This window comes from Oncorhynchus mykiss, chromosome 9 (genome assembly GCF_013265735.2).
Source record: "Oncorhynchus mykiss isolate Arlee chromosome 9, USDA_OmykA_1.1, whole genome shotgun sequence".
NCBI classification, from domain to species: Eukaryota; Metazoa; Chordata; class Actinopteri; order Salmoniformes; family Salmonidae; genus Oncorhynchus; species Oncorhynchus mykiss.
This window is the reverse complement of record NC_048573.1, coordinates 49,671,574-49,687,011: the sequence shown is the minus strand read 5'-3', so window position 1 is coordinate 49,687,011 and position 15,438 is coordinate 49,671,574. Positions and strand designations below refer to the sequence as shown.

General features: G+C 40.9%; 1 protein-coding gene across 4 annotated transcripts in view; it reads right to left on the bottom strand.

Annotated features, from left to right (window-relative positions):
* The window catches only part of ndrg3b (ndrg family member 3b), a 76,055-nt gene that overhangs the window by 29,451 nt on the left and 31,166 nt on the right, over positions 1 to 15,438 (bottom strand). For all 4 annotated transcript variants that reach the window (XM_021616050.2, XM_021616051.2, XM_021616053.2 and 1 more), the window contains exons 2-3: positions 14,017 to 14,105; positions 8,512 to 8,544 (exon numbers count right to left, since the gene is read on the bottom strand). In XM_021616050.2, coding sequence (XP_021471725.1) covers positions 8,512 to 8,544; positions 14,017 to 14,073 — 90 coding nt within the window. In that variant the 5' untranslated portion in view covers positions 14,074 to 14,105. The remainder of the gene's footprint in view (positions 1 to 8,511; positions 8,545 to 14,016; positions 14,106 to 15,438) is intronic.

Sequence of the window (15,438 nt, the reverse complement as noted above, 5' to 3'; positions counted from 1 at the left end):
GACAGTCTCCTGGAGGGGAAGGAGTCTCTCCAAGAAATGGCCATATCACAGTCTGCCGATATGGACAGCCCCATCAAGAGGATCCTCCTGGATGATGTATTTTGGGATAGAGTGGTAAACAGCTTGAAACTCCTGAACCCTATAGCAGTAGCCATTGCACAGATTGAGGGAGACAATGCCATCCTGTCTGATGTTCAGACCTCTTGCAGATCTAAGAGAAGAAATCCGTACTGCCCTGCCACTTCACTGTTGCTCCAAGCAGAGGAAAGAGCTGTTCTTAAATACATAAAAAAGCATGAAGACTTCTGCCTGAAGCCCATACATGCCGCAGCATACATGTTGGACCCCAAGTATGCTGTCAAGAGCATCCTGTCTGGTGCAGAGATCAACAAGGCCTATGGTGTCATCACTACCATGTGTCACCTTGGCCTGAATGAGGGCAAGATTCTTGAGTTTTGGTGAAGTATACTTCCAAGCAAGGGCTTTGGGATGGAGATGCAATATGGCAGTCGTGCCAACATTTCTCGTCAGCCACCTGATGGAAGGGACTTTGTGGCTCTTTCCCCTGTTGCCTCCATCATCCTCCGAATCCCACCAACATCAGCCGCCTCAGAGTGTAACTGGTCCTTGTTTGGGAACACACACACACACACACACACCAAAGCACGCAACAGGCTGACCAATACAAAGGGTTGAAAAATTGGTGGCCATCCGGACAAATTTGAGGCTTCTTGAGCCTGACAACGAGCCACCCTCAACAAGGTTGGAAAGTGACAGTGAAAATGAGGCCTCAGTCTGATGTTTAAGAGGTGGACATTGAGGAGGTCCAGGGAGAGAGGAAGACAACCAAAGCGTTAGTTATTAGACTTTCATTTTACAGATGTATGTTGAAAACGTTTTTTGGGAGATGGAACATTGGGGATCATTCAATATTCCCTTTTGTTGTTCAGTGAAATCATCCCATGTGGAGAGTCAACTCATTTAATTTAAAGTTCAATTCGTAACTAAATTGTTTTATTTATTTCTATTGGAAGGATATAATAATTTGCAATTATGTCTACTTACGAAAAGGTTTATGTTTCTGTCTCCATATTACATGGTAAATATATCCAATGCAAAAAACATCTACATTTAAATGGTATTAATATTAATTTGCATGTATTCCTGTTAATTCCCATATATTCCCCAATATGTGCAACCCTAGATGTCACCCCTAGGGCTGTGGCAGTGACACATTTTTGTCAGACTGTGATTGTCAAGCAAATAACTGGAGGTAATTGACCGTTAATTACCAAACACATTTAGCATCTCCTGGCTTCCACACATAGTCTACATGCCCTTTTAAAAATTCTAATAAACATATGTAATATAGCCTAAACTTTCACAATAAATCCATTATTTATTTTTCCATTATTTATTTTAGATCTAAAGAAGCATAATATGAAGAAAATGTGGTCTATTTCAAAAGAAAAAAAATTGCATACTCTTGATTTGTCCTTTATGTTAGGTCCTGATGTGGCTAAATGGCTGCGGGCTACACTAGTTCATTTAGCAGACAAGATTTGCTCATGGAGAATAAGAACACCTCATCCCAGCTGCCCACTGCACTGAGGATAGGAAACTCTGTCACCACCGATAAATCCACTACAATTAAACATTTCTTTAAGCATTTTTCTACGGCTGGCCATACTTTCCACCTGGCTAAACCTACCACGGTGAACTCCAATAAATTGGATGCAGTCCATCACAGTGCCATTTGTTTTGTCACCAAAGCCCCATAGACTACCCACCACTGCGAGTATTTAGTCAGCCACCAATTGTGCAAGTTCTCCCACTTAAAAAGAGAGAGGCCTGTAATTTTCCTCATAGGTACACTTCCACTATGACAGACAAAATGAGGAAAACAAATCCAGAAAATCCCATTGTTTGCAAATTATGGTGGAAAATAAGTATTTGGTCACCTACAAACAAGCAAGATTTCTGGCTCTCACAGACCTGTAAGAGGCTCCTCTGTCCACCACTCATTCCCTGTATTAATGGCACCTGTTTGAACTTGTTATCAGTATAAAAGACACCTGTCCACAACCTCAAACAGTCACACTCCAAACTCCACTATGGCCAAGACCAAAGAGCTGTCAAAGGACACCAGAAACAAAATTGTAGACCCGCACCAGGCTGGGAAGACTGAATCTGCAATAGGTAAGCAGCTTGGTTTGAAGAAATCAACTGTGGGAGCAATTATTAGGAAATGGAAGACATACAAGACCACTGATAATCTCCCTCGATCTGGGGCTCCACGCAAGATCTCACCCCGGTGTCAAAATGATCACAAGAACGGTGAGCAAAAATCCCAGAACCACATGGGGGACCTAGTGAATGACCTGCAGAGAGCTGGGACCAAAGTAACAAAGGCTTCCATCAGTAACTCACTACGCCGCCTGGGACTCAAATCCTGCAGTGCCAGACGTGTCCCCCTGCTTAAGCCAGTACAAGTCCAGGCCCGTCTGAAGTTTGCTAGAGAGCATTTGGATGATCCAGAAGAAGATTGGAAGAACGTCATATGGTTAGATGAAACCAAAATATAACTTTTTGGTAAAAACTTAACTCGTCATGTTTGGAGGACAAAGAATACTGAGTTGCATCCAAAGAACACCATACATACTGTGAAGCATGGGGGTGGAAACATCATGCTTTGGGGCTGTTTTTCTGCAAATGGACCATGATGACTGATCCGTGTAAAGGAAAGAATGAATGGGGCCATGTATCGTGAGATTTTGAGTGAAAACCTCCTTCCATCAGCAAGGGCATTGAAGATGAAACGTGGCTGGGTCTTTCAGCATGACAATGATCCCAAACACACCGCCCGGGCAACGAAGGAGTGGCTTCGTAAGAAGCATTTCAAGGTCCTGGAGTGGCCTAGCCAGTCTCCAGATCTCAACCCTATAGAAAATCTTTGGAGGGATTTGCAAGTCCGTGTTTCCCAGCAACAGCCCAAAAACATCACTGCTCTAGAGGAGATTTGCATGGAGGAATGGGCCAAAATACCAGCAACAGTGTGTGAAAACCTTGTGAAGACTTCCATAAAAAGTTTGACCTCTGTCATTGCCAACAAAGGGTATATAACAAATATTGAGATAAATAAGTATTTGGTCAATAACAAAAGTTTTCCACAATAATTTGCAAATAAATTCATAAAAAATCCTACAATGTGATTTTCTGGATTTATTTTTCTCATTTTGTCTGTCATATTTGAAGTGTACCTATGATGAAAATTACAGGCCTCTCTCATCATTTTAAGTGGGAGAACTTGCACAATTGGTGGCTGACTAAATACTTTTTTGCCCCACTGTATCTCCCTCACTAGCTTTAAGCACCAGCTGTCAGAGCAGCTCACAGATTACTGCACCTGTACATAGCCCATCTATAACTTAGCCCAAACAACTACCTCTTCCCCTACTGTATTTATTTATTTAGCTCCTTTGCACCCCATTATTTTTATTTCTACTTTGCACATTCTTCCACTGCAAATCTACAATTCCAGTGTTTTACTTGCTACATCATATTTACTTCACCACCATGGTCTTTTTCTTTTGCCTTTACCTCCCTTATCTCACCTCATTTGCTCACATCGTATATAGACTTATTTTTCTACTGTTTTATTGACTGTATGTTTGTTTTACTCCATGTGTAACTCAGTGTTGTCGAATGTGTCGAACTGCTTTGCTTTATCTTGGCCAGGCCGCAATTGTAAATGAGAACTTGTTCTCAACTTGCCTACCTGGTTAAATAAAGGTAAAATAAAATAAACATATGCCAGTTAGGCTCTACACCCCTTGTAAAGCGATTTAATGTGCTAAATTCTAAGAAGTTATTTGGCCACTTTAGTTACAAACCTTAAAACAAACCTTATTAAAACATATCGCACAAAAAAAGGCATTGTTTCTTATACTGGTCATCATTCACAAGTGGTAGGCTAATATTGTCACCCATCAGACTATTCTTGATTTAATGTTGTCTTTACCTACAGTACCAGTAAAAAGTTGACACACCTAGTCATTGCAGGTTCTTTATTTTTACTATTTTCTACATTGTAGAATAATAGAAGACAACAAAACTATTAAATAACACATGGAATCATGTAGTAACCAAAAAAAGGTGTTAAACAAATCAAAATATATTTGAGATTCTTCAAAGTAGCCACCCTTTGCTTTGATGACAGCTTTGCACACTCTTGGCTTTCTCTCAACCAGCTTCATGAGGTAGTCACCTGGAATGCATTTAAATTAACAGGTGTGCCTTGTTAATAGTTAATTTGTGGATTTTTTTATAGTTCTTAATGCATTTGAGCCAATCAGTTGTGTTGTGACAAGTTAGGGGTGGTATACAGAAGATAGCCCTGTTTGGTAAAAGCCCAAGTCCATATTATGGCGAGAACAACTCAAGTAAGCAAAGAAAAATTATAGTCCAGCGTTACTTAAAGACATGAAGGTCAGTCAATCTGGAAAAACTCAAGAACTTAGAAAATTTCTTCAAGTGCAGTCGCAAAAACCATTATGTGCTAAGATGAAACTGGCTCTCACGAGGACCGCCACAGGCAAGGAGGAGTTAACTGTACCTCAGATTTCAGCCCAAATAAATGCTTCACAGAGTTCAAGTAACAGACAAACCTCAACATCAACTGTTCAGATGAGATTGTGTGAATCAGGCCTTCGTGGTCGAATTGCTGCAAAAAAAACACTACTAAAAAGGACACTAATAATAAGAAGAGACTTGCTTGGGCCAAGAATCACCAGCAATGGACATTAAACCAGTGGAAATCTGTCCTCCGGTCTGGAGTCCAAAGTTTAGACTTTTGGTTCCAACAGCTGTGTCTTTGTGAGACGCAAAGTAGGTGAACGGATGATCTCCGCATGTGTGGTTCCCACCGTGAAGCATGGAGGTGGTGGTGTGATGGTGCTTTGCTGGTGACACTGTCAGCGATTTATTTAGATTTCAAGGCACACTTAACCAGTATGTCTACCACAGCATTCTGCAGCTATACACCATCCCATCTGGTATACGCTTAGTGGGACTATCATTTGTTTTACAACAGGAGAATGACCCAACTCACCTCCAGGCTGTGTAAGGGATATTTGATCAAGAAGGAGAGTGATGGAGTGCTGCATCAGATGTCCTGGCCTCCACAATCACCCAACCTCAACCGAATTGAGATGGTTTGGGATGACTTGGACCACAGAGTGAAGGAAAAGCAATCAACAAGTGCTCAGCATGTGTGGGAACTTCTTCAAGACTGTTGGAAAAGCATTCCAGGTGAAGCTGGTTGAGAGAATGCCAAGAGTTTGCAAAGCTGTCATCAAGGCAAATCTCAAATATATTTTAATTTGTTTAACACTTTTTGGGTTACTACATTATTCCATATGTGTTATTTCATAGTTTTGTTGTCGTCACTATTATTCTACAATTTAGAAAATAGTAAAAATAAAGAATAACCCTGCAATGACTAGGTGTCCAAACTTTTGACTGGTACTCATTCATTGACTGGTACCATTCATTATCATGCACCTGCATGGAAACAGGGGCAGCTGGGGGAAAAAAACATGTAATCTATGCAATTACATAGCGAATGGAGGACACTTTTCCGCATGATTCATTTTCATGCCAGCCAGGTAGGCTATACTCCTGTTGTAAAATATAAGCATTGTGCTTAATATTGGGAAAGTTGAAAAATAAATATAGTAGGTCTAGCCTGTAGAAAGTTGATGGGAACCTCGTCTTTCTATTAGCGGCCATCAGTTGGTTTTCTCACGCAATTGTTTGATGAGATTTTTCAAATACATTTGCATTGATGTCAGAGTGATTAGAGGGACAAAAGAGTGCTGAGCAGCGGGAAGTTAGCAAGTTTGGTAGGCTACTAATGACCAGCATCAGAGCTTGGAGAAACCTAATTACTGTCAAATCAAATTTTATTGGTCACATACACATGGTTAGCAGATGTTATTGCGAGTGTAGCGAAATGCTTATGCTTCTATATCCGACAGTGCAGCAGTATCTAACATTTCCACAACAAGACCTAATACACACAATCTAATTAAGGAACGGGATGAGAAGTTTAAAATATATGGACGAGCAGTGACAGAGCGGCTAAGATGCAATAGATAGTAAAGAATAGATAGTGAAGGATACAGTATACAGTATATACATACGAGATGAGTAATGCAAGATATGTAAACATTCTTAAAGTGGCATTATTAAAAAGTGACTAGTGTTCCATTTATTAAAGCGGCCAATGATATCAAGTCTGTATGTAGGCAGCAGCCTCTCTGTGCAGGTGGTGGCTGTTGAAATATCTGATGGCCTTGAGATTGAAAAACTGCTTCTACAGTGCCTTGCGAAAGTATTCGGCCCCCTTGAACTTTGCGACCTTTTGCCACATTTCAGGCTTCAAACATAAAGATATAAAACTGTATTTTTTTGTGAAGAATCAACAACAAGTGGGACACAATCATGAAGTGGAACGACATTTATTGGATATTTCAAACTTTTTTAACAAATCAAAAACTGAAAAATTGGGCGTGCAAAATTATTCAGCCCCTTTACTTTCAGTGCAGCAAACTCTCTCCAGAAGTTCAGTGAGGATCTCTGAATGATCCAATGTTGACCTAAATGACTAATGATGATAAATACAATCCATATACAATGGAATGGTTCAAAAATAAACATATCCAGGTGTTAGAATGGCCAAGTCAAAGTCCAGACCTGAATCCAATCGAGAATCTGTGGAAAGAACTGAAAACTGCTGTTCACAAATGCTCTCCATCCAACCTCACTGAGCTCGAGGTGTTTTGCAAGGAGGAATGGGAAAAAATATCAGTCTCTCGATGTGCAAAACTGATAGAGACATACCCCAAGCGACTTACAGCTGTAATCTCAGCAAAAGGTGGCGCTACAAAGTATTAACTTAAGGGGGCTGAATAATTTTGCACGCCCAATTTTTCAGTTTTTGATTTGTTAAAAAAGTTTGAAAAATCCAATAAATGTCGTTCCACTTCATGATTGTGTCCCACTTGTTGTTGATTCTTCACGAAAAAATACAGTTTTATATATTCATGTTTGAAGCCTGAAATATGGCAAAAGGTCGCAAAGTTCAAGGGGGCCGAATACTTTCGCAAGGCACTGTATCTCTGTCCCAGCTCTAATGCACCTGTACTGACCTCGCCTTCTGGATGGAAGCGGGGTGAACAGGTAGTGGCTCGGCTAGTTATTGTCATTGATGATCTTTTTTGCCTTCCTGTGACATCGGGTGTTGTAGGTGTCCTGGAGGGCAGGTAGTTTGCCCCCGGTGACGCATTGTGCAGACCACACCACCCTCTGGAGAGCCCTGCGGTGCAGTTGCCGTATTGTGACTAAACGGTCATGTGGAATTTGACTGCCTTCATGACTCGTGACTGCCAGTGTGGCGGTAATACGGCCACAGCAACAGTCCTCGTCACCCCTCATCCATAGGGCATGCGTTGCCATGACGTCCTTGCTCTCTGCTGGCGAGACGAGGAGTAGGTAACAGAGAATGCTCTATTGAGCACACTCAAGATTCAACGTAGCTCCCTACCTGCTGCTATATTTAGCTCCAGCCCTTGATGGGATTGGCAACTTGCAAGGCTGTTTATTTTCTGTTCCATTAATGCCTGGGTCTGTCTCGGAAATCGTGAAGACGAGGTAGACTTTTAAATAAATGGTGCTTCAGACGCCAGCTGAGGCGCAGGATGTTAATTTAGGAAGCCGAATAGCACTGAAGGACTGGGAGAGGAGAGTCATTAACGGAATGAGATCCAGCAAGGCTTCTCTCAAGGCCCCTGCAGGTTAGCTGTATTACACTGCAAAGCCTCAGGGTTGTTAGGATTCAGTGAATACATCCACTGTCTAATAACAATAGCAATCTACAGTACACCAACCCAGCGGACACAAGTGGCTGAGCTAACAACATACAGCGCCCCTGTCAAATCTGCCACAAGTATTGCTTGGCCAATCAATCACCAATCAGAGAAGTGTCTTACAAGGTCGCATGAGAGGAGAGAGTGTGTGTGTGGAAATAAGTCAACCATGTATCATAAGGAGAAGGAAACAAAGCTAACTATCAGCTAGATAGATGAACATTACAATAGCTGTGTTTACACAGGCAGCGCAATTCTGATATTTCAATTGTGAAAAAATATCAGAATTAGGCTGCCTTTGAAAAACACAGCCATTATCACTTACCATGATGGTGTTGGTCAGATTGCCACCCAGAAACCACAAAACAACAACTTTGCTTTCTCCAAAGACTCAAGAGTAATTAGCACAGCATCAAATCTGCAACAATCTCACAGACTGACCAGCCTAACGTAGACAACACACTCCTGGCCAATAGGCCCTAGATCCACAGAGAGCAGTCTGATTTGGGCTGGACCCAAATGTGCCCAGCCATTCCATGATATGTTAGGCACATTTCATACATCTAAGAGATGTTTGACTCACCTGACAGTCAAAGTCCTGGAAGTTCCGCCCATTCTGCAGAGAGAAGAACATTTGTTGATGAGTTTAAGTCACAAACGAGTGCCAGATCTCATAACCTTCTAATCTAGAGAGTGAGAAAAAGAGAGCTGAGTAAGCACATGAGGGTAAAAAGCTCCTCTTCTCTCCTAATTCATTATCCCTCAGTTCTCCATTCTGCTCCAAGGCCTTCTGAAGAGCCTGTAGAGCCACAGCCATCACTAGGAGGCAGATGGCACCACGAGCCGTCTCAGATCACTGTGTGGAGTAGATTACCTCTAGTGGCTGATGCCAGGTCCTGCCTCTCTGTGTGTGTGTGTGTTTCATCCTGTGTTGTTTGTGTCATTACTGTCTTCATACTGAGCCCTCCACCCACCCTCATCATTAGCAGTGTACTGCTAGAGAGGAGAGTGGAGACACTGAGCAGATGTCGCAGAGCTAATACAGGATCATTACTGCAGACCCTTACACAGTCAGAACAAACATGCTCTCACTCACGGTCACATTCCCCACTACAGTTAGTCAGGCCATATCTAACAAGGCAGGGTCAAGGGGTTTAAGCTTGCAGAGTGGTTCAAGTGCCTCAGCCACCCACCATAGTGTAGTGAGCAAAGTGAGATGCTGTTTTAAAACTTATGGTTGATTCACTGTGAGATCAAATATAGCCCACTATGCAAGCCCTCTTCCTGACAATGTCAATCTTTTATCAGCTCCAAGTACCTGCTAACTACCAATACAGTCTAATCTAATCTACCATTACTTCTAGTGCGGCAGGTAGCCTAGTGGTTAAGAGCATTGGGCCATTAACCAAAAAGTTTGCTGGTTCGAATCCCCGAGCCAACTCAGTCGATGTGCCCTTGAGCAAATGTAAATCCGATACCATTGCACTTTGGCTCAGCCTCTCATATCATCTCCTCCTGCCTGGTTTCCAAAGGTGACCAGCGCAGAAGCAGTATGGGTTATGTCAGCAGACTGATAACATGTAGATGTGGAGATTGACAGAGCTGTGCATGGACCCTCTGTTTAGATGTAGTTCTTGCAATGGCTAAATGATCAGGCGAGGCTAGTGAAAGGTGAACCTATGTGGGAGTAAACAAGTGTGAAAGTGGTAGTTAACACCAAAGGCCACTCTGCTCCTTCCCTTACCAAAATATTTGTATTTTACATTGCTTAATTTGTCAGAATTGTTTAAAATCACAAGCCGAAAAGTATTGAGGTTATTTACCAGTTCCCCCCCACACACCTATTACTACCTTAAGGGGCCAAGACAAATGCCCCGTAAGGCGTTGGTACCCAGGCGTTAATGTGTCCTTCTCCTCTGTCATGACTGTCCTGTGAGGAGCCAACGGGCCAGATCAGCTTGACAATGGTTGACCGTAACCAAACCTCTCTCACCCACAGAAGATGGGAGGGAGCGAGCTGGTGGAGGTTGACAGCTCACAGCTTGTCATAAATTAAAGAAGAATACTCTTTTCCACTCCAGTATTAATCAAAGGAATGTCTTTGTTAACAGACAGTCTTTCCACTGAAACGCTAACAGTTTCTAAAGAGAATACTGAAACAATATTTCTAACATAAGAACGTGGGGAATGGTCAGAGATGATCTACAGAAAACAAATATCATATTGGTTTTTATTTGGTGATGTCATTATAAAGGAAATACTGTACCTTGGAAAGTATGTTCCCTTTCCATCCTTAACATTGTATATGAAATATAAAACAATAAATTATTTTTGAGGAATGTGATTTTAGGAGCAATAAGAGCATTTGTCTTCTATAAACTGTGCACAGTAAGTAGTCATGCCCCAAGTGAGGTCAGAGAGCATGTCAGACTGATGGAACAGCCAGAGTGCATAAAAGGGTTGGAGCAGAAATGAATATTAGACCAGAAAAATGTGAGGCGGGAGCCTACATTTTTTTTAAATGGTTGGAACTTTGATCCTCAACATGAGGGGAAGAAAATCAACTCACCTCCCAGACTAGACCAGAACATCGCCAGGCTGCAGCTGCGAGTGTAGTGGTTCAAAATCTGACTTTCGACACAAGGTGGAGAAAACTCCTCTCTCGGACAATCACTGGTACGGCTGATTTGCTGTCTTAAGTCAAATATGTAGAAAAGCGACTCTAAGTGGGACCATCCTACTACTTTTCAAATGATCCTGCTGTACAACTCTTCTCAAATCACCTTATTACGCTACTCTCATCACCCAGTGGGAACCATTGACACGGCTGGCTAGCCAAGCTCTTGCCAGGAGCATCTTCCAGAGTGAACAACAGTAGAAGAGACGGGTCCGGACCCTTCGGACAATCAAAGCCTTACAAGCATATTCACGCATAAATACATTCATGATTTCTTACTCCAAACAAGTGGCGGTTCATGTGCAAAGTATATGATTACTGTGAGAATAGTTCTAAAATGTATCAACAATAAGTGTCAATTGTGTCAGTCCACTAAGGACCTTGTTCTCATGTATTAAGTGTATGTTACCCTGTGTAATTATTTAGCTAGTTAGTAAATAAATAATTAAACCAATTTGTGTAGTACTGTTTCATGAGTAAGGCTGGGGTTTTTGTAGATCCAAGAATGTTACAAAGCTTACGTTGACAGTTTTATGGATGTGATAGGTAGACCTTTAGAGTTTAATTCAGGAGATGGTAACTCCTTACCTCTTAAGGCTAGGCAGAATACTGCCCCCTTTGGAGGAATTGCGTGCCCATAGTAAACTGAAAAAAAATCTGTCCAAAATTGCTAATATATGCATATAATAATTATTATTGGATAGAAAACACTCTAAAGTTTCTAAAACCGTTGGAATTATGTCTGTATGTATAGCAGAACTCACAGGGCAGGCATTCTTCCAAACTAGTTTTGTGATCATGAAAGTTGGGCAACTTTGATGTGATCGCCCCCACCCTTCCCAACCAGCTATGGATCTGGGGACACTTTCTATGTCTTCCACTAGATGTCCTCATTCAGTAGAGCGTTTAATCGTTTTGGCCTTATGGGAGTGAATTGAGTGAGTGCCGCGAGAAAATACCTGTTCGTTAGGGCGCGAATTGGTCCCATCCATTCCTTTGTTCCAGCACTCCGGAGGAGAACTAACAATGACCGGTTGAATTGAAAATTGTTTTGTACGTTTAGAACATCCTAAAGCTTGATTCTGCACTTAGTTTGACCTGTTTAGTCGACATATAATATGTAATTTTGAAGTTTTGATGCGCAACTTTTCCGGACCAGAGGACATTTTGGGTGCATTTCAGCTCATATTGTTAGCAGATGCTAATACAAAGACACAAGACTTGAAACCAAACGATGTTTTGGGTAAGTGTGAACCCTTCCAGTACATTCTGAACGAAGACCATCAAAGGTAAGGGAATATTTATGCTGAAATTGTGTGTTTCTGTTGACTCCAACATAGCGGAGAAATATTGCTTATATCTGAGCGCCGTCTCTGAATATTGAATAGTGAGCGATTTCTGTAACGTTAAAAAGAAATGTAACAAAGCGATTGCATTAATAAGCAGTGTATCTTTCTAACTATATGTAGAACATGTATATTTAGTCAAAGTTTATGATGTCTATTTACGTTATCTTGCGGCGCTACCTATATTTTCTGCGGACATTTTTCAGTATTTTCTGAACATGAATTCAATGTAAATGGACATTTATGGATATAAATGGCATATTATTGAAAAAAAAAATGTACTGTGTAACATGTCCTATTACTGTCATCTGATGAAGATTTTCAAAAGGTTAGTGAATGATTTATTTTTTAAATCCTGCTTTTATAATTTTATATTTTCTGGGACAAAATGGCTGCCTCTTGTCTTCGTTTCGGTGGTGGTCTAATATAAATATGTGGTGTGTTTTCGCCGTAAAACATTTAAAAAATCTGACATGCTGGGTAGATGAACAAGGTGTTTATCTTTCATTTGAGGTATTGGACTTGTTAATGTGTGGAGGTTAAATATTTCTAAGAATATTTTTGCGTTCCATGCGCCACGTTCCAGCTGAACGTGGGAGGGGTCGTTCCCAAAAGGGAACCCTAACCCGTCATCAGGTTTTAAACAACCGCTCGTGGTGCCCTAAATCCCTAATGAGTTAATTGTTACATGATTCATTTAAAAATCGGGTAATAGTTAGTTGATTGGATAAATAGCAGTCATCAGATTGAATGAAAGTAAAGTCACGACACCACACTGAATGAATGACGTCAATGGATGAATGGGTGACAGAAACCAGATCGAAAATAATAATTGTGCACGACTTCACGATTGAATTAACTGAATGATGAGGATGAAGAGGGTGATTGAATTTAGAACAATAGTGTAAGAATTGTGGCAGCAGCGCAAACTGCTCTTCCTCTTCCCTTCATCTTCCCTTAATAAAGAGTTGGCGGCAAATAAGCTTTGAAATTAGCATATTTTGCATTACGGTTTGCCTATTATCACAAACAAGGTACTAGGGGTAGTGAATTGAGGTTAGCTTCAGCTGTAAGTTAGCAAGAAAATTTAACCTACAAAGCTAGAAGCTACTGGTATCTTCTTGCAATGTAAAGTGTTCTAGCCTGTTAGGACATTGTTTTGTGAACAGTAACTAACGGTTTCAGTTCTACATTACGTGTCGCATTATTCAAGTATGTCAACTTCTGTGCAGCATGAGTGATGTAGCCCACGCAGACCAGAGTGCTCACCCTATAAGGGGGAAATCGGCTGCACAGAAGTACCAAAAGTAACAAAACATTCTAGTACCAAACCGTTCAAAAGTTTCAGAATACCATGCAACACTATTGTTTATGCATACAATTGTTTATGCACTAGGCTATTTATCAAATGTTGGTGTTAAGGCCTACCTTTACGACAAATAATTTGACCTGCGCCCCTTGCTTATAACCTCTTTCGTTTCTACTTCGTTTCGCTGTAACAACACTATTACTTACTGTAACTCAAGTACTAATCGAATCTACAAATTAAATTAAATGTATTACACTAATGTTTTTAATGTAAGAGAAACTAAAAAATGCGAGGCCTACATCTTACAGTAGCCTATTTCTTTGTGGAATAAAACATATACTTACATGCATTTTATGTCCTTCAAAAAATTAAATATATATCATTATTCAATATAAACAAAATATTCTTAAGACATGACTACATTCAATCAATTATTTTTTTCCGATGGTATTTATTTAGGTTGATCACAGTAGATGCATCTGATGCGTATGCTAATGAAGACAGCTGACAACTTTCTCTAGCGGGTACTTACATACTGAAAGGGGTATATGGGTTTTAGTGTTAAGGAAAGTGTGTGTGTGCGCGCGCATCTCTCTCACTTGGTAGAGCATGGCACTTGCCATGCCAGGGTTATGGGTTCGATTCACATGGGGGACCGGTATGAAAATGTATGCACTCACTAAGTAAGTCGCTCTGGATAAGAGCACCTGCTAAATGACTAAAATGTACATTTGTGTGATCTTTCTGTCCACTCACCTTATTTGTGAGCAGGGGCTTGATCTCAGTCAGCTGCACATCCTGGAGCTCATCCATCGTAACTTAGGTCTGACAGCTGTCAATCACACCTGGGGAAGACAGAGAGGAGTGTCAGTCTTCTTCACAGGAAGCAGTTGTAAGCTACTACTACCACCACTAACTTATTTCCCTGACTTCAACTCGATAAATGATATCCACTATCCTTCCATCGTCAAAAGAAGTCTGAGGAGGAGGACAGCAAACTCCAACAAAGGAGAAACCAGCGGCTCTGTTGCTATGGACACAGTGAGGCACACAGCCAACATTTGATAATGTAGCCCTTTAAAAACATTGTTCACTGACAATATAGGAAAAGGGATGACATATGGAAGGACTCCAGTGATGTCATTTCAGCAAGCCAAGACACCCACAATCTCAGATTGAAATAGTTTATGTAGTTTGAAACAGGTAAGATTGGCATTCCTGAAACATTTTGTTTAAATTACATTTTATAAACTGAATTGCTTTCATGGAGGACTGGCATGAATAGTTAAAAAATAAATAATAGTTACCCAAATCTATTGGTTTCTACCCAAAGTTAAAGGAAATGTTGTGATCTATTTAATAAACACCAGAGACCAGCAAAATGGATAAAAGAGTGTGGCGGTATAGCAGGAACAGCAGCATTTAGTGGTCAAACCATGGTATTTTCACACTACAGTGGGGAAAAAAAGTATTTAGTTTGCCACCAGTTGTGCAAGTTCTCCTACTTAAAAACATGAGAGAGGCCTGTAATTTTCATCATAAGTACACTTCAACTATGACAGACAAACTGAGGGAAAGAAATCCAGAAAATTACATTTTTAATTTTTAAATCACATCTTTAATTTTTAATGAACTTTATTTGCAAATTATGGTGGAAAATAAGGATTTGATCACCGACAAACAAGCAAGATTTCTGGCTCTCACAGACCTGTAACTTCTTCTTTAAGAGGCTCCTCTGTCCTCCACTCGTTACCTGTATTAATGGCACCTGTTTGTACTTGTTATCAGTATAAAAAACATGTCCACAACCTCAAACAGTCACACTCCAAACTCCACTATGGCCAAGACCAAAGAGCTGTCAAAGGACACCAGAAACAAAATTGTAGACCTGCACCAGGCTGGGAAGACTGAATCTGCAATAGGTAAGCAGCTTGGTTTGAAGAAATCAACTGTGGGAGCAATTATTAGGAAATGGAAGACATACAAGACCACTGATAATCTCCCTCGATCTGGGGCTCCACGCAAGATCTCACCCCGTGGTGTCAAAATGATCACAAGAACGGTGAGCAAAAATCCCAGAACCACATGGGGGACCTAGTGAATGACCTGCAGAGAGCTGGGACCAAAGTAACAAAGGCTTCCATCAGTAACACACTACGCCGCCTGGGACTCAAATCC